General features: G+C 44.3%; 1 protein-coding gene across 2 annotated transcripts; it reads left to right on the plus strand.

The window, feature by feature from the left end:
- Positions 1-1,948: 1,948 nt before the first annotated feature.
- Positions 1,949-12,103, plus strand: si:ch73-62b13.1 (uncharacterized protein LOC100002270 homolog). Of its 2 annotated transcripts, none has more exons than XM_034588815.1 (3): positions 1,949-2,177; positions 8,840-9,011; positions 10,615-12,103. In XM_034588815.1, the coding sequence occupies exons 2-3, from the start codon at positions 8,873-8,875 to the stop codon at positions 11,739-11,741; spliced, it is 1,266 nt and encodes a 421-aa protein (XP_034444706.1). In that variant the 5' UTR covers positions 1,949-2,177; positions 8,840-8,872; the 3' UTR covers positions 11,742-12,103. The 2 variants fall into 2 exon arrangements, with proteins under 2 accessions (XP_034444706.1, XP_034444705.1); XM_034588814.1 differs by lacking the exon at positions 1,949-2,177 and adding an exon at positions 3,730-3,882.
- Positions 12,104-20,402: the final 8,299 nt, after the last annotated feature.

A 20,402-nucleotide genomic window follows, 5' to 3' on the forward strand; every position in this document is an offset into this window, starting at 1 on the left:
GAGGCGGCAGAGTAAATGTTAGCTGAGAGCTTTGGATTGTGAAAATGGTCGGCTGGAGTTTTCATCGAGAGCCGACTGTGACGGGTGAGACACCAGGCAGCAGAGAGGGTCAGGAGTTCTGTGAGCTTCAGGATAACAAGCAATCAAACCCACTTAGACACTGAGTCTAATTGGGGTCGGAACCACCGAATTCAATGATGACCCCCCCATTAAGAGTCAGAAAATATTAAGGGGACAAAAACATTGGGGAAAGAAGCCTGGTCATTCAGCTAAGCTAACACCATTAGCTCATGTTTCGTTAAATTGTTTTATATTCGATCTGGTTAGCTTTGGTTTCACATTGTAATTCATGGAGCGAACTACAGAAGTTAGTTTGACATACATACGTCCGGTCGTCATCACCTACATGGGCTGCGTCTGCCTATACATGACATTGATTGGTTTGTAGACGAGGCGTGTGTCTGACCTTAGCGTGTTGTCAATTTGTGTGGTGGTTTGACAGGAGAAAATTAATGAACTGTGCTCCAAGCATCTCCAACTTCAGGTGCAGAACTAGTTCGAATGCACCAAATTAACGTCCTTGTCATTCAAGAAGTTATATCATAACAGCTTCTATTTCTTCTTCTATTGTTTAATGCTGTCTCAACTTCCTGCAATTGGTCAGAGATTGAAACAAATAAAAAAGCTTTCAGGCTGCGAACAAACTGAATCATGGTCCAATTTGATCTGGACTGAGAACACCTCTATTGGTCGAACTACGAGGCACCGTTAATGTTATTTTTGTTCAGACAAGATATAAAAGTCCGAAGGTTCTGGACCAAACAACGTAGGTGTGATATTCGGGATCTATGCCCCAATTTGCACCTTGCTTAATTGTCTGTTTAACTCTAAATGCGGCCATCTTGCTTTATCGAAGAAGACTTGAAAATAGAGACTGAGACCATAAACCTTGTATAATAATATAAAGAAGTAGGTCACGTTCTAATAGACTTCTATAGAAACTTAGGTCTTTTTGTAGCCAGTTGAGTCATTTGAGGAATTACAGGTTTCAGGCACTTCCTCGTTGGCTTCACTTTCTGGACCCACAGTCGAAATCTTCCTGGTTTTTGTCACCTTTGGACAGAGCAAGGCTGTTCCCCCTGTTTTCAGTGTTTTTCCTCAGCTAAACGCCTCCTTCCTCTAGCTTCGTATTAAACTGTACGTGAGCGACGTATCAATTTTCTCACCAAACTCTCAACGAGAAAGGAAATGAGTGTATTTTCCAAACTGTCAAACTCTTGCTTTAGATTAAATAACTGCTATTACTGAATGAGCAACAATAACTGCGGAGAAGTTCTCAGAAGTTGCCTGTGCAATACCACTGAGCGATAGACCAAGTGTGTTGGTGTGGTTGTTTGGTGAATTAAATTTAGCTGTCTCTGCTGGCATAGCAGTGGGTGAAATGAGATTTCTTTTCACCTGCTTATTGCACTTATAGCGAGGGAGGGCTGAAAAAAGCCTCTTGCCTTTCTTCCCTCTCACTCCCTCAAATGAGATGTAGTGTATAGAAACAGTGGCTTTCCTCCAAAGGCAAAAATCCCTCCCTTAGATAACTTTTGCGAGACGTGCTTTCCCTCGTGACAAGCTGACTGAAGGATTGCGTCTTTACATGAGAAGTGGAAGGTGTAGAAGTTGCCAAACGAGCCCAGCTACAAAAAAAAGAAAAGCGAGGTATACAGAGACAAGGTTATTCAAAAACAGAAGTGAACGTTTCCATCCGCGTTGTGATAAAAGACTGCTGTCATGTTACGGATCAGATATGGGGAAGAAAGCGTGCGGAATGACGATGCATTTGTTAAGAGCCTGATGGTTCTGGGAAAACAATAAAGGGAGGCACTGAATCCCTCACACGTTTGATTCTGTGCTCTTTGCATTTGTGCGTGGTGGAGGAACAAGTGTGGGTATAGCTAAACAGGGAGGCCCTTGGAGGACTCGGTTTCCGCTCTCTGAAAATTCAACTTTTTCTTATTGCCTGTTTCCAATCTCACCAAGAAGGTGCGGGGGCGTTTGGCTCCCCAGAGCCGGGGAATCGATGCTGTGGGCGGGCGGAGCGAGGGCTCGGCGCAGGGAGGCGTGGAGCACAGGACGCTCTTGTATCACTCACCGGGAGTTCTTGGCACCTTATTGTCGTTTGTGGGGTAAAGCCTTTTGCTGGTATTGTCCCTCGGTGCCTCTGGTGAGACAATTTTTGTCTGCTTTTGAATTTGTGTATTCTGCTGTAGCCAACACTGCCCGAGTTTAAACACAAGTTAAGCCATTCTGTTCAAAAACAATGCTTACGCCCCCTAACTTCTGGCTTTTGTCTTCGCGCAAATTTCTTCTTCATCTTCATTATTTTATCAGTCTAGATGTTGACGCTGCACTTTTTCTCGAAGACGATATTCCACACGTTGAACGTTGAACTACATCTTGGAAAACAAATGCAATTTTTGTTTTGTATCATGCAAGATGCAACATTCACGAGACAGAAGGTGAGAGAGCTTCTCTACCTCTTACACCCAAAATTAGAGAGTATACACAGGTTATTTAAACGTAGGTAAAACTGCTTTAAAAAGGTAAATTAACTGAATTTTCACTGCAGCAGTTTACCTTTCTGTCTTTTTGCCCCAGGTGGATTATGTTCGACATCACGAACGCACCAACATCTGAGGCGCTCTCTCGACCTCGCTATCAAGATGAGCAAGTTCACCTGGGTATCACGTTTCCATCACTGCTCCTTTAAAACCCCCTGTCTGCTGCAGAGTCGCCAATCAAGTCCATTCACATTGCAGACAAAAGCCAGATGTTAGTGGGTGTTCGTGGGGTCAACTGCCTTTTTTAGCGGGTTTACTCCTGAAGGAAAAATCTTGCGTATACCCGCTAATTTTGGTGTGAAAGAGGTTTTAGCTAGCTGGGACGACCAATGCCACACTGGAGCTTTACGGCAGCATCTCAGGTCTCATTTCCGCTGTTGGATGAGCTGCTGCCGCCACATTATTTCACCAATCTCTCATGTGAATCTCAGTGAGGACACACTTTTAGCCGGCGTCACTCTGCCTCAGTGGGTGGGTGGGTGGCTGGGGGGGGGGGGGTAAATTCCGTTCCCATTCCCAGGAGTAATGCAGCTGTCAGTGGGTAAAACTGACCCCACGGTAACCCCCGAGGGGGCAATGATATGGCACACATCCCTCCTCACTGGGGGAGTCATCTGCAAGGAAGGGGTGACAGCAGCCATCCTCGGTGGAATGAGCAGAGGTAGAGGTCAGTGTGTGTGTGTTGCTGTAATCTCAGGGGACAGGTGTGTGGTTGTGTTGTGTTGTGTGTGCGGATCCCCATTTGAAGGTATATGGAGAGACTCCCTGCAGGGACAGTGACAGAGGAGGAGGCTGGTGGCTCGTGGTGGGATGCTGAGATGATTGTTGATGCCTGGATGGAGCTGGTGACACCCGCCCGCATGAATCACGGGGCATCGCTCGGCTCCTCTCCCGCGTCTGCAAGCAAATCAAATAAGTGACGGCAACAGAAATGTAGGTCCTGGTTTTATTTACTGCCCGTGCAGATCACATGCATTACCAAGACGTAAAAAAACACGTACCCCCTGCGGCACGAACGCGTAACGCACGGCGAGCCAATCTCGCATCCAATCTGGAGTGTGGGCTCCAGTAGCCTGTGTGGTCTCAGGAGGGCTGATGCCTCCTCCTCACTCAGCCTCTCGCCTCGCTCCATCCATGGCGCATCTCCAGCCCTGAGAGCACGGATCCCTCCGCCTCGCCGACGCACACACACGCTCGCAAACTTTTACACATGCAGGCTGGAGGAGCGGAGCCGCCGGAGCAACCCTGCAGCTGATGGACAGCGTTGATGGTGAGGCAGGATTTCCCTTTATTATTATTATTATTATTGATTTACGTTTTTTACGCGCAGCGAGTCGCAGCTGAACTGAAGTGAGATCTAACGAAGAGGCGTCTGTCAATATACCAGTTATTTCTCTTTATAGCGACTTATAGAGTCTCTAAACCTGCACGTACTACATGGACTCAGTTTTCTATTAGAGTTTATTTCATCCTTATAACGCATGAATTAAAACCACACAGCAGGTGTTCATTCAATTAGAATCTCATAGAAAAGGGTTGTTTTTATATTAGTATCCAATCATTGCTGCGTTATTATCAATGGTTTTAGTTACACATGTTTTCTCTGTATAACCGTGACCTGCTCAAAAGTTGCAGCTCCCTCACTCATACACCGTCCACAGCCCATATGAACATATTATACCTGAATTTCATCATCACTTCACTTTGCATCATTTTTTCCAATTCATTAATCTTTCATTTTAGACTTAAACAACTGTGTGTCTCTCTCTGTGTGTGTGTGTGTGTGTGTGGTCCAGGTGTTACTCATGTTGTGTGGATCTAAATCTGTTTACATTGTCACATTATGGAGACAAAAAGCAAGTCCCCATAATGTAAATCATTACAGTTTAAGGTGAAGACATGTTTTAAGGTTATGTGTAGGTTTAGATTAGGTTTAGACTTGGTTTAGGTTAAGGGCAAGGGTAGGGGTTAGGGCTGGGGACGGTGATTAAGGCTGTCTCCAGGAAATCAATGTAATGTCCTGATGTCATGGAGACACAACTGTTCGTGTGAGTGTGTGTGTGAGTGTGTGTGTGCTCCGTGTTACTTAACTAAACAGTTAGAACAAAACTCACAGTCGCAATCCTGTAAAAATTAATATATTCTCCAATGGACAAGATCAGATCAGTTAGGGTGAAGCATTGACCCGTCTCTTCATTTTTCCTTCCTCTGCTCTCAGGGCTGTGTGTGTGTGTGTGTGAGTGTGTGTTTGTTTGTGTGTGTTTGTGTGTGTTTGTGTGTGCTGGAGGAATCATGTAGGACAAGATTCATCTTCTCCGCTATCATAGGAGCTCCTCGTGTAGCCCGGGGTCAGATGCAGCTCCTCTGCACGCTGCAGCACTCTGCTGCTCTGCTCTCAGCCTGTGGCACTGTGTGTGTTTGTGTGTGTGTGTGTGTGTGTGTGTGTGTGTGTGTGTGTGTGTGTGTATGTGTGTGTGTGTGTGTGTGTGTCTGTGTGTGTTGGTTTAGAGAGAGAAAGAGAAGCGAGGACAGAAGACTCCTCCCGTTGCTACTGTTGCTCAACTCTTTGTGTTTTTGCAGGATTGATCATCAGACTTTGCCAACAAACAGCTTCCCTCCGAGGATCAGCGAACACGCCGAGGTGTCTTAATAGAAAAATCTTTGGCTCTGTCACATCCCTCAGTCACTTCCATCCCAAATCCCTCAGTCCCTCTCTCATCACTAACTTCTAACTTCATTTGTTGCCTTTCTTTTCCACTGAGGCAATTGCCTTTCCTGCACCCTGCACAAATGTCATTACCTCCAATACTTTTGCTGCTAGCTGTCTTATCTCAGCAGCAGCGATTCCTGTGCTCGCTGAATTTACAACTCAAACCTTCCAGAGGAGCATGCACCGCACAGCGTAATCTTCTCTTGATCCTGTCCCCGAGGCTTTTATCCCCTCTAAGCGCTGTTATTGTTTGAGGGATCCAAAAGCTGAGGCCATCTGAAGCCCGCAGTCCCCTTCCAGCTGTTGACATAGTGTGTTTCACTCCTGCTGTGAGTCCCGGTGCGGGGACGACTTATGAGCCAGAGACAAAGGAGGACTTGCAAATCAAATTGGTTTAATCCATTGAAGCATCTGTTTCCATTCTCCAGAGGGCGGCAGTGTGCACAGCAGAGCTTTCTGATCACGACTGGAAAGGAAAACAAAACCTGTGGCTGAGGAATCATATGATGTGTCTTGGTCAGCCAGCTGTGCGGAGCTACATCAGGCTACATCCTCTGTGATTTTGTTTGGAAACACATCAACACTTCCATGGATTTACGCCTGACGTCTTCACTTCTTGGAAACAGTGCTGGCCCCGTTTTAGTTTGAAAAGGTTCAGGGCTGTATTTTAGTGGACGGGCAGAAACTGAGATATTTTGAGACGAAGACACTTTCATCTGTCTTTTCCGTCACGACATAGCCTTCGCTGATTCATCAGGTTCCCTTTCACATGACCCTCTTCCCGGGAAAAAACACCGGCATCAACCTCGGCTGATCCAACAGAGACAATCAATAACAAGCGACGATGACTCAGGATTTTACTTTACGTCATTGCTGCTTCTTGTTTTTTTTTAGCCCTTTAGCTTTTTCTGCAACTGGCAACCAAATGTCACCTGTGCTCACCGGCAGGCGCATGCCCAGTGTTTGTGAGTGGTCACGTGATATGTATGTATGTATGTCTGCCAATATCAAAAACCGGAATCGTGTGAATGCAACCTCAAGTCGACATAATCCTTTTCACCAGATAATAATTTATGGATCTTGATGAAATAAATCAGGCACATGTAGGGAACTGATATCTATAAGTGTGTGAAAGTGTTGCTGCAGCTTGAGTGAATTGAAGGCGACTGTTGGGCTTTGGCCGGGTTATGTGCTCGACTGAGTGACAGTCTAGTTCTCTGTCGTGATAAGAAGCTCGGTCAGAGTTTATTATTCTCTGCTGTCAGTCACGCTAACATTTCTCTGCCTTTTCCTTTTGTCTCTTGTGTCCTTCAACAGCCGCACATGCAGATCAAGCAGCTTTTAAAGAGTCTCCGAATCGAAACACAAACAGTTCACCGTCCTCGTTTTTGTCATCCTGCCTGAAACCACCAATCTTAACACACAAAGTTTGTGTCCACCACCCCGATGAGTTCATTATGTGATCGGTGTTTCAGCCACACTCAAACAGAATGGCTCATGATGTCAGCCCAACTCCCTCTCCCCTCTCACCCGCGGAGTAAACGTCTTTGGTGTTGTACCGTTAGTGATTAATGGAACATCAAAAGCTGATCTGAGCTCAGTGTGATGCATTCCTGAGGATATGAGTCTGCCAGGGACACATAGACATCATTAATGAACAAGACGCCGACTGGAGCGAGGCAGAGTGACAGAAAGAGGGTGAGGAAGCAAACGGGAAGGCGATATTTATTTTTGTCAGTAACGTGATATATATTTACCTGTGGTTTTGATGGTGATTGCCTCTGTGCAGCCACTTTGAGTGATGGACAGACAGTCTGCGCCCGGGGATCTCATGTGATTACCGTCCATCAGTTTGGCGAATAGGGACAAATGCGTGGCAGCACCTATTTTTTCCCCCTCTAAATCCATTATTACTAGAATCACATTTCCCTCTCATGCCCAGTGGCAAAGAACTCCGAAGTGAACAGAGGAAACTTTGGCGCTCATCTATGTGAAGACATCTATATTTATCTGGGTATGCAGCTCTCTGCTAGAGGCTAATTACCCAGAAGAAAGGAAAGCAAAAATGAAATGCAATTATGCAACTGTGTGCGAGCGGGGTGTCCTGACTAGTGGAGCTACTGTAGATGGGGACATTACTTCTGCCATTCTCTGCCTAAGGTCAGAGCATTGAGTCGTGTTTTACTGCTGGATTCTTTAGGGACAAACATCCCGAACCTTCAAACTCTTTATTCAGAGAATTTAAGCTCCTCATGTTAGGAATATCAAACGGTGTCGTCTGTTTACTCTCCTTGCAAAAAGAGCAACCTTTCCTGGAGTCTGTATTTTGTTATGAAAGAGTGTATATGTTTAAGGAAGAGTCTGACATGTTGCTGTGCTAAATACTAATCCACGTCGCTTATTTTAGCACAAACAGGACAGAACAGATCGCCAATAAATCAATCAATCAACCTTTAAAACTTATATAAAACCTTATTTATATAGCACCTTTCATGTAGGTTATGTAGTTCAAAGTGCTTCAGATATGATTGGTGATATGATAGTAAGATAAAATAAGACTTATTTTTATTTATCCAGAAGGAAATTATTGTGCCTGCTTGCTCCAAGATTACAGTAAAGAACAATATGAAGTAAAATACAAGTGAACATAAAGATAAAAGTAAAAGTACAAGTGTAATGTTAATTTAATGAAATTAAGTGTATACAGAGTAATGCAGAACCAGTGCCTATTCGTAGAAATCAATAGAAATAAGAATAAGATACTAACTAGAGTGGCAGTAAATAGAGATGAAATGATAAAGGAGTAAAGTATTATTGGATATTGCACATGATATTGAATTAATGCGATGATGAACAAAAACTGTAATGTTACACAAATTGCATGTGAAAGGTGCTTTTTGAGTTGTAATATTGCACTATACACTGAGTGCCCTGTAGAAGGCATGGATAATGTGTGATTGACAGGTAGTACCGTCCAATGGGTGCAGGTCGCAGGTGTAGGTGGGCGTGCAGTGTCCTTGAGCTCTCAGTCAGGCTCCTCCCCCGCTCCTCCAAATATGGTTACTTCAGTTTAAAAAAAAAACAAGATGGCGCTGGAAACATGTAGAACTCAAGACTTAAAACAGCAGCTCACCAACCAGTGGGTGACGTCATGTTGAGTTGCCACTTGGATGAGAGTGGCATCATTCTTTTCATCTAACTCTCGGCGATAAAGCAAATTATGAACTATTTCCTTTGTTCTCTCAAATTACTATTTGACTTCACAAGAAAATGCTGCCACACAAATTGAAGGACAAAGTTGTTGAATGTCGATGGAAGAAGTCAACGACAAGTACTTCACTTTCAGCTGTTGACGCAGCCAAGAGCAAAAAATCCTAACGGCTCCAGTAGGAGCCTCTCATTGGATTTCAGTATCGGGCTGCAGGCGTTAGACGATTGGAAGCTGCACTTGTATGAATCTGGGAAAAAAAAGCATTCAAATGAAATCTCATAGTGTGTCTCTGTGCCTTCCTGGCAGCGTGAAGGATGTAGAGCCAGAGGGGGGCGCAGGATGGAGTGTTCCTGGAAGACGGTGCTGCTGCTGGTGTGCGCCTCTCTGGGGGTCCAGTACACGGCCATCCGCACGCTGAGGGACTCGCTGTCTGGACCCTGCCAGGGAGCTTACCGCTGTCAGACCAGACATCTCAGAGGTACACTCCGAACACCGGATTATCCCACACGCTGTACTGCCACAAGAGAGCATGTAGTGCTGCAGCTATGGATATATGGGCACTCATGTTTAATGCAAAGATGATATAAATAATGAAAAATCCACTTGTTTTGTTACAGAATTTAGTTCTTCATGGATTTTCTTAACCTATCTTTATTCAAGAGTGTGCCCCCTCAGTAGTCAGAGCAGGACTTATTGATCTCACCTCAGGATTTGGTAATGCTCTCACTCAAAACCCTGCCCTTGCACTCAAATAACCCCCTGCTTGTGCTCAGCTGCAGCTCTGCTCCTCGTGCTTACTCTGATTCCGTGTGCATTTGAAATGTCTGCACTTGCATTTATCCTCTGCCTTCTGATGTTTCCTTCTGCTGTTGGATGATGAATGAACTTGCCCCGCCCTTGTTTTGGCTACTTTCACCGTTGACGCACTGCAAATTGAGAAAACACATGCAATTTCACATGCTGTTTCATAAGATATAGAGGGAAAGAAACAGGGCAGCATTTATCTTGTTTGTTCCTGTAGCGTAAACAAAATTGAGATCCTTAAGTTTTCCACTCATCGTTTACCAGGGATCTACTGGATTCCTGCTCCATGAAGGTGTCGTCTGTTTTCTTTTCTTCAAGCACATCAAAGGGAAGCCTGTGTTATAATAAAGCTAATAAAGCTGCATGAACCGGCTTAAAGTAACCACACGTACAGGAGTGGACGTTCCAAGTGTGAACAGAAGCAGCGTGAGCGCGAGGACAAGAGCTGAAGGCAGGACATCTAAGCACAAGCAGGGGCTATTTGAGTGCAAGCACAGGGTTTTGAGTGAAAGCATTACCCAATCTGAGGATGAAGTCAATAAGTCCTGCTCTCAAACTGAAAATAACAATTCTCTTTTATAAAAATAGGACAACAAACTATAGCTCTTCAGCCCCGGCAGAGGTCGCACACAGACACACTCAACACTTGATTGGTAATATTAGCTAAGAAAAATCATTACAGACAGAAACACAGTCAAGAATCGAGCGGCGGCACCACGCTGTGGCTGAACAGGGAGAAAAAAGTAAAGCGGAGCATTAAATGAGGGAATTCCCAAGAAGTGGCGAGGACAGAGAAATGAAATATGTGTGATCCGTTTTACAATTACCCTCCAATTTATCTCCATTAATCCCCTCTCATAGCACAGCTGCAGCTTCGCCGGCGCCGGGCTCCCGTGTACAAAAGCAACATCCCCTTTGCAATCAACTCCTCATCAGCAGTAATTACACGTTAGCTATTTGCACTATATTTAGAGATCCTCCATTTCATAAACCCCCCCGATAACCACCAGCAGACAAGCAACTTACTCATGCGTGTTTACCCTCTGAATTATTCAAACCTTATTGGCTTGATTCAGGAGTTTACTTTCTCCTGAAGTCATGACAGAAAACAGGACTTTCTTTCACTTGTATCATATGGAATAACTCGACTTTTAACAGAACTTAAAACTGGAAAACAGGTAAAATGTGTTTTAAAAAGCTGGCTGTGCATGTGCCTTTTGCTTATTGTGAAAAAACTGTTTGAGTCCAACATGTAAACTTTCTTTTCCTTCTTCCAGACTCCAGATGGAGAGCGCTGTGTGACGACAGTTGGATTCCCGTGGCGTTGCCTCGGAAACACATCCTTCTGTTTGCCACCACGCGCAGCGGCTCCTCCTTCACCGGCCAGCTCCTCAACCAGCACCCGGGGGTTTTCTACGTGTTCGAGCCTCTCTACCACGTCCAGCAGGCCTTCACTAATTCCAGCAGCAGGCTGCGTCGCACCCTGGACCGCCGGTCCCTGCTGGGAGCGTACAGGGACCTCCTCCTCAATCTCTACACCTGCGACCTTCACTTCATGGAGAATTACATCCGCCCAGAGCCCCAGGACCACGTCACAAGCCTCTTCTTCCGCCGAAGCTCCAGCCACGCCCTCTGTTCCCCTCCCGTGTGCCTGGAAGCAGGAGATGCGGGGGCCCCTGAGCCGCCTGATGAAACCTGGTGTCCCAAGAAGTGTGGGGCCTTAAACCTCACTTTAGCTTCAATGTCGTGTCTGTCAAGAGGACACGTAGCCATAAAGACTGTGCGGGTCCCTGAGGTGGGGGATCTGCGGACCCTGACTGAAGATCCGCGCCTGGACCTGAAGATAATCCACCTGGTGCGTGACCCCAGAGCCATCCTCGCCTCCCGCATGATGGCGTTTTCAGATCAGTTCCGTGCTTGGAAAATATGGAACGCGACCGGACGGCAACCTCGATACGTGGACCTGTCGCAGATCACCAGCACCTGCAAGGACATGGTTGCCTCTGCAGAAACAGGCCTGCAGAAACCGGCGTGGCTGCGGGGACGCTACTTACTGGTGCGGTACGAGGACCTGGCGTTCAGACCAAAGGACAAGGCCACAGAGATCTACAGGTTCGCGGGGCTGGAGATGGAGGACAGGGTGAACATGTGGATTGCAAGGAACACCAACAGCAACGTGTCCTCCCCGTCCGACTGGAGCTACAGGTACTCCACCGCCAGAGACTCCAGAGCCACAGCGGAGAGCTGGAGGCTGCGGCTCGGCTTCGACATCGTGAGGACCGTGCAGAATCTGTGCAACGACACCCTGGCCCTGCTGGGATACAGGCGGGTTCACTCCTTAGCAGAGCTCAGAAACTTGTCCCACAGTTTAGTGGAGCACAGGACTTTTCACCCAGTCACATGATGGATGTGGTTAAAGGTTTACAAAAATGTTATACGCTCATTTATTTAATTATCATTCCATTTATGTGTTTATTCCTTTATTCTATTTATTTATTTATGTATTTATTTGATTTATTCATTTGACTTATTTATAATTTTTTCTTCTGCACTTTGCCGATAGAATGAAAGTTTTTTCGCTTATTATGGTTTTGCTGAAGATATTAAAAGTGCCAAATTTAAATTGTGTGTGGTGCTGATTCAGAATAAAGTCAACAGTATACTGCTGTATGTTTTGATTGAAAACATTATTAGGATCTCGTTTATATAGTGTGGTTTTTCACACACACACACACACACACACACACACACACACACACACACACACACACACACACACACACACACACACACACACACACACACACACACACACACGAGTCTCTGTACTATTTCAGAGCAAATCTGACCTTTATCCAGACAAAGCGTAATGTTCCTGAAGGTGAGACACACAGGAAGCAAAGGGGGGATTTATTTGTTAATAAAAGAAGAAGAAAGTATAGGGCTCGGCTTCCGAGTGTCTCTAATGCATTCTGGTAGAGGATTCAAATGTCACATGTCGTAGGTAGAATATGTTTCCTGGTGCAATCTCCCTCAGAGCAGCTGTGTTTTCTATGTGAGGATGTTGAAAATATGAGAAAATATCTGTATGAGTTTTTTTTTTTATCCTTTACTGTAAATATTTAAATACTGTAAATACTGTGTAACTGTCAGAATGCAAATGTGCACATGTCAGGTGCTGGATATATTTGGGCATTTTTGTCAGTGTACGGTTCATATTTCTTAGACTTTTTAAAAAATAAATAATTTATAAGTAATATATATCCATCGCGCTGCTGAAGTCGTGTTGCAACCAGTTTTGTTTGATGTGTTCTTTCATTTCTTTAATCCTCAGAGGAAAGTGGATAAGTGAATGAGCTTTAGTGCTGAAAACAGAGGCTCACGGTACAAAATCATTGTCTCTTATGCTTTAAACCGTGCGTGCTCGGTTCAGTCGTTGCTTTTTAAAGCCAGATTTCAGTGGTGCTGATGTTCCTGCAGTAACAGATATGTTTCTGACTCAGGAGAACACGCGCTGCACATGCTGCGTTTCATTCTCCGTTGATTGTGCACCTTCAAAAACACCAGGATCATTCGGCGGCACCAGCTGCGGTGAAGTATAGTCGCAGATTAGACAGCTGCACGTTTTCTGCTATTTCCACCATTTGAAATTGCTCTTTGTGTCTAAACAGAGAAAGGAAGCGTGCCATCTCCAGACACCAGCCCATTTACTTCCACGCGGAGCTGTTCTCTTGAGATAAATGCTGAAAGTAGTTTCTGAGGAAGAGCTCCTCGCATGAATCGCAGCCAAACCTCTGATTGACTGTGATTTTCTTGCTTTTCAACTGCGAGTGTTGCTTCTTCCTATGGAGGCTTCAGCTGGAGTCCACTGGGAGCTGTGAGCTTTCATTCTCACCCCTGCAAAGAAAGCCGGTCCACAGTGAGGGAGAGTGGAACGGTCATGCTGCTCTGGAAGCACTGTTTAATATGAGGGGAAATTGTCCCTATAAAATGTATTTTTAGACACACACAGACACACACACACTCCACCACCACAAAACAACCTTCTTGTAGCTGCCCTATAGCTGCTGACACCAGGGATATCTCAGCACAGCCCAAAGAATTGATCTACACATCCAGCGGAGGAGAAACAGGATTTAAGATGCATGGAGAAAAGAGTGGCCGTCTTTCTTTGAACTTAATCTGCGCGGCTACACAAACTGGCCATAAAGCAAAGCTTTATGACACCCGAGGAGATGTGCTTCATCGGTTTTTCCATCCCCACCCTGACACCCAAAGCTGCGAGTGGCCTGAGTCAGCTGTCGGCTAATTACCCATTTCTCCAGACTCAATACCAGCAACTCCTTTCTGTCTCCTTAACTGTGCTGACAAATTTACAGTAGGTCCTATAAATACTCGTAACAAATATGGGGCGCATGCTGATATTGGAAAATGCAAAATAGAACCGTTAATCTACACCAATGGTTCCCAACCTGCTTTTGTTCAATGTGTTCAACACTCCAGGCAGATGAACTCAAGTACCCCTCCACTGACACCACACATAACTCATTCACTTTTATTTTATTTCAATTTTTTAATATTCAAGCATTCAGCCAGCTCTTTCAACAATTCAACCACTGTGCTTGGTTACATTTGGACTCAGCTTGTTAACCAGCGTTCACATCGTCTGAAGACACTCAGTGAAACCGATGATTCAATATGTGCGTATTTTGATTGTTTATTAGCAGGATGACACCGTGACTAATCCGCCCAGTCACTGTGTCATCCACAGAAACCTGGTGGCCGGGTGCTGCATGGGTCAGGGAGGAACCCTTTACATTTTGGTGAGGATCGGGATCAGGGGGCAGATACAGGAATATTGTTTCACTTTCTTTCACGTTGCAAATTGAGAACGCGTTTTTCAGTATTTTCACTAAGAGAATAATTCATGGATCAAACATTTTGAGGAAGCCGATATTTATGAGTGTGTGAAAATTTGTTGCAGATCCAAATAAAAGTCCAGCTTTAGTGAATTTAAATGTGGTTTCATAAGGGGACTGTTGGGCCTTGGTGGTGGTATATAATCTATTCATGATTTTTATTCCATGAAGACCCATATAACTGCAGATGTACTCCTGGTTTTCCATACTGTTCTGTCCTGACATTCAAATCAGACGGGATGAGAAGAGGAGAGTGAGAGTATCACACACACATGAATGAAACGTCCTCAGCCCGACATGTTAAAAGGTGAAAATAAGCCTTTTTATTCTGCAAATGGTTTGCGGTCATGTGGAGAGTGGACACGCAGACATCTGTCACACTGACAGCTCCTGGGACGTGGCACTGTGACTTTCTCCTTCCTGCTGTGTCTGTGAAAGTGATGACTCCCACTGTATTTCTATGTATTTTTGTCCTGGATTTATATGGATGGATGAATGGATGCAGGGATGATGGATGGTTGAATGGATGCATATCATTTTTATCAATTTATCTGAGTTTAATTATCTTTATATCACCATAAGTGCTTTACAGTACAAATCACATTCACTCATTTACATAAACATTCATACAACACTATTATACACCACTAGGACACTTCAAGCTCAGTGTGTTGCCCAAGGACACTTCGGCAACACTTTCAATTTGAGTGGTGTTGACTGCAACTGTAACCCAAAGATAATACTACTCAGATAAGATGATACAAATAATCCATCCATCCATCCATCTCTGCATCTATCCATCTCTGCATCTATTCATTCATCCCTGAATGTCTGAATCCATCCATCCATCCGTTCATACATCCTGCATCCATCCATCCCTGCATTCATCTATCCCTGAATCTCTGTATCCATCCATTCAATAGCTGAAGAACAAAAATCCACACCTGTTTCCTTTCACCCATGTCACAGACTGTAATTACCTGTTACAGTTTCAGATGCATGTCACAGCTTCGCCGTCACAAACATCAAGCAGCACAGATGTGTCTGAACCAGCTTCCAACAGTATTTTGATAATCACCCTCTTGACCTTCCAATCGTCGGTGTCACTTGAATCAGCTCGGTCACGTCGTGAGCCCTCCCCTCTTCAGCTCGGGCCCCCCGCCGCTCGTCTGTAATCACCAGCTCCAACCAGTCGTTGGTCATAATGAGATGTGGGAGCGAAGGAGGCCGTGAGACGTCCTTGGAGATGCTCCTCCAGCTGCAGGTGTGTCATCCAGGTTCATTATCCCACTGTCGATTCTTTATGGTCCTACTCTGGGCGAGCGGCCAGAAAGTCCGCAAATTATGAGCCTCCTCCGTGTCGTGCTCACACGTAACCACGCGCTTTGAGCAAACTCAATCTCCACCGGTGTACATGTATGCATATATAAGCAAACGTGTGCTTGTATGTTCAGGGTATAATGTACATATGGCTGTTAGAGGCGGGACAAAGGTGACACCCAGCAGCAGAGAAGCAATTTCAGCTCTTGTGTGAGCTCCGCAAAATACCTTCTTTATAGGAAGGCATTGGTTTAAGAAAGGTTAGAGCATGATACACCGACAACTGACCACGTACAATATGTCCGGCCACTGGGGGTCTCTCAATCAAAACAGTAGGATGGATTTCAGGATGCATTGTGGGAAACAATGAGCCGTTATAGAGGGTTTCAAAACTTTCACTAAACATTGAGACAGCACTACAAAATGGCAAACTCACTATTTAGAGGACTACATATGTATAGTGATTAGTGAGTGTTTTTTAATGAATAATTGATATATATTGTATCTTAAATAGTACTTGTTTTTACATAAGTTTATATACATATATATAAAATTTAATTCATTATCTTTTAAAATTGCCTTTTACTTGCTATTTCCTTTATTTGAATTTCACCCATGGAACATTTGATCCTTGTAGCCAGATTATACTTTATATAACTTATTTAAATATATGCTTTCATGTTCCAAAATTCTATGCCTTCCAAGGTTTAATGGATTCATGATTTTATTTGTTCTATTCTTTCTTTGTGCTTAAACTCATATAATCACAGCTCTGACCCTAAAGATAAATATCATGATTTGCTGGTTCTTAGCTTCACGGACAATTTCAATAACGACTTGCTGAAAAGTGCCGTTGATGTCTGAAGACGTTCCTATTTCTATTTGATCAGAATTACAGCAGAGTTTAAAAACAGTTTCTCACATCACACAACATTCATCATTTCTCTCAGCCTCTTGAGTGCAGCGAGGTACAGAGGGCTGTAATTTCCACAAACCCACCACATGCAGTTCACTATATCTTTTATAGAAATGTGTTCAGAATGATGAGAAAATACATCAGACTCTGCCTGACGTAAAAAAGCTCAGCTCATTTTTCTCTATTGACACAACCATTAAAATCCCAGTGGCACTGGCACACACAGGTTTCATTCTTCACTCTCCTTACTGGGAGCCACACGTATCATTTATGCTGAGATGAAGGAGCGTTTAAGACAGAATGAAACCACTTTGAGCCACAGTATCTTTATTATTGGAGCCACTCTGGCCCTGAGCAGACATCAGCCTCTGTCACACTCATCATTCAAATACTGTTATTTCCCTGCGCACACAGAAGACCTCTACGTGCACCCAGGCTCTTCATCGGTCACCTTTTCCTCCTCGTCTTTCTCTGTTCACAGAATCCGAACATTTTTGCCTGTATTCCTTTTTTCTTTTTCAGCTCCTTCGGCATTGGCTGAGATATCTTTTGTAGTGAAAGTTTGCATTTTTATGACAACTCTCCCCAGCGTTTGTTCCAGCGCAAGTTCACTCACAGATTATTTATTGTGTTTTCCACTGATCCTAATAAGGGGCTTTCATGGCGAACATCAAAAGGCCAGCTGGCGGAGCTGCAACTGGGGTACGGCTCCTCGAGGTAAATGCAAGCAGGCCCCCTATCAGACTTAGCATCGTCAGCAGTATCACACACACTCTCTCACACACACACACACACACACACACACACACACACACACACACACACACACACACACACACACACACACACACACACACACACACACTGCAGTTTAAAAGGACACCAGTGAGTCTCAATAATAAGAATATATCAGTGAATAAGCTTCTACTGCAGTGATCCATTTAAAGCACCGTGCAGGGGCGCTGCAATAGGTTGGCATTAACCTGGGGCTCAGAGCTGAGGGGGCCCCCCCTCGGGATTGGCTGATTGTGTTAGTCCACAGTGAAAACCCCCTTAAATTCTTAGATTGTCTATGTACAGGACACTGCAGCGACACCATGATTGGAAACCCCCTAAAAACTATTTATTTATACTATATTTATTTGTGTCATATCATATCTAAATTGCTGATTATTTCTGGGTTTGAACATTGTTGGAAACATTTTAGATAATGTAAGTAAACAAGTGAACAAAATATTCCACAAAGGTCTAGTTTTAAAGAGGAATTGTTCGATATTTTCATCTTCAAATTGCCAGATGCATCAGTACATAAACAGCCTTTTCCTGTTTATATGTTCCGTTACCATTTAGAGTCTGGCTGCTCAAGGTTGGTTTTAATGACATGACGGGATCATTCTGAATGTCGCGATGACACATGATTACCTCCGATATGAAGGTTGTGTTTTTATTGTTGCTGGTCTGTCTGCAACCAGGATTACACAAAAACCACTGATTAGATTTTATTGATTTATTCGGTGGAAAGATAACTGGAGGGTTTTCAACAATTTTGTGAACTTCTCGAGAAATATATTCAGAGATCTTAATGAAAAAAAGCAAGCATGTTTAGAGGACTAATATTTATGAGAGTGTGAAATTTGTTCCAGCTTGATTGAACTTATGTGTGTGGGGGGGGGGGGGGGGGCAGAGGTATGTTCTCTACTGGGGCGGCTGTGGCTCAGGGGAAAGAGCGGTTGTCCTTTAACCAGACAGAAACCCCAAAGTGCCCCAACTCTTAGAGAAAGTGCTGCACATAGATGCACTGTATGACTGTGTGGGTGAATGGCTGAAATTAAAGCTGTACTGTAAAAAGCTCTGAGTGGTCATCAGGACTAGAAAAAGCTCTACTGAGTCACACTAATTAGATGCTGCTACACAATAAGTGGACTATTCATTAATATCTGGTTTTTCAATTGAAACTGTGAAGATAAGAGAGGAAATCACAAGTAGCCAAAGCAAATTCATCACAGTTTCAGTCCAGTAAATGAAGAGGAGCAGAAAGTACAGACCATGTCAACTGTAGGGCAGTATACAATTTAGCAAAAACCCAATTTAGCAAAAACCTCTCACACAAGTATATTAATGTAAAACACACAACCACAACGGAAGTGAGTGACAACAGATATTGACAATGAAATGAGTCGAGTTGGGTCAAGTGAGCTGTCACTTGTGAAAACCCAGTCAAACCAGTTGCAGCTTAACATTTGATTCTTGCTTATTTGAAGTAACGGTACAGGTGCATGGAGCCTGTGTGAAACGTCTCAGCCACCTTGGTTAAAGGTTGAGTGAGTAGAATTTAGTGACATCTAGTGGTGAAGTTGCATGTTGCAGCTGAGGACCCCTCACCTCACCCTCCCCTTCCCAACATGAGAGAGAACCCTGTGGTAGCTTCAGTTGTTATAAAAACTCAAAAGGTGTTAAGTTTGTCCAGTCTGAGCTACTGTAAAAAAACATGGCAGCCTCTGTAGAGGGGACCCCGGTGTAAATATAAAGTGTTTAAATATAAATGGCCCATTCTAGTGTAAAAAAACCAACCATTTGTACAATTTAGATGAAACACACAAGAGAAAAACATCACTAGGATTTATTTTCTACCAATAGATCCATCTCACCTAAATCTTACACACTGAACCTTTAAGCCTAAAATCATACATAAGAACAAGACTTAAGCAAATGCACTTTATTACTTTACCCCACTGATGTGACACAAAGCCTCATGACTTTATTAGATAGATAAATGATGTTTAAAGAAGATAACAGTGAGAGTGAAATCACTGCTTGTGCTGTAGCTTTTGTTTGAGAAGAGCAGTGTGTTCACCCCCCCCCCCCCCCCCCCCCCCCCCCCCCCCCCCCCCCCACCAGCCTGTGAGCTCCTCTGAAGGAACTCACCCCGAGGAGACTCTTTCCTATGGAAGCTTTTTTTTTTTTTCTAAAACCCCAAATCCTCTTTCTTCAAGTGAGCAACACTCAGATGTTTTAGATATGGCTATTGGTCCTCCACCCACTCTCTCCCTCCCACCCCAAAAAAGTCTCCCTCCTCCTCCCCCGTTTGGCTTCTCTTCCCTTCTTTCATTTCCAGCTCCACTTTCAGAAAACAGTAGGCGTGAAAAATGTCTGTGAGACTTTTATTATTTCATTTTTATTTAGTCTTTCAGAGCGGGCGGACTGCAGCGCAGTGTGAGGCGTGGGCCGCAGTATCACACAGGCAGTAGGAACAAGGTGCGATCGCAACCCTGCAGGCTCGTTCTTTTCAGTCCTGCTCTGTGAGCTCGGTTTGGCCGCCGTCGTTCCAGCCCACTCGTCTTAGCTCGCAGCAGCCGAGGGTTCGGTGCAAGTTTGAAGCACAAAGACAAACGCCTTCCCTTTGTTCGGCTTTTACCTAACACACTTTGCATTGAACCACCGTCCCACCTGAACACCCACACACACACACACACACAGACAGTTACAGACACACACACACAACTCTGTCTAGATTAAGGTATACCAACACTGTCAGCAGTTCCTCAGTGAATTCCCAACTGGCTTTAATTTTCAGACTCATCCATAATTCACCAACAGAGGGCACCGAACAGAGCGGCATCCAGCTGGATTAAAGGCCCGAGCACTGTATCTTTTCCTTTTGGTTTAATTTGAATAGATTTCATATTCATTGAAACGGCATATGAGACGTCCAATTTCAATATGTTGAAAAGGAGAAGGAAACCGACGGGGATGGAGAGGAGACGGTGGGGGGGATGGACTCGGACTATAAACACGTCAGCTCCTTCCAAGTGTCATGAGGCTGCTGCAAATATTGTCTGTTTCCCGTCACCATTTTATTTTAGGTATAACTACTTGCAAAATAATTCATCTCAGCGTGAAGTGAATCAGT

The sequence above is a fragment of the Hippoglossus hippoglossus genome, chromosome 6 (assembly GCF_009819705.1).
Source record: "Hippoglossus hippoglossus isolate fHipHip1 chromosome 6, fHipHip1.pri, whole genome shotgun sequence".
Lineage (NCBI taxonomy): Eukaryota > Metazoa > Chordata > Actinopteri > Pleuronectiformes > Pleuronectidae > Hippoglossus > Hippoglossus hippoglossus.

Excerpts from the sequence above, each read along its gene's own strand:
- si:ch73-62b13.1 (XM_034588814.1), top strand. Across the intron at positions 9,012-10,614 it reads TCAGACCAGACATCTCAGAG|ACTCCAGATGGAGAGCGCTG; the intron begins GTACACTCCGAA and ends TCCTTCTTCCAG.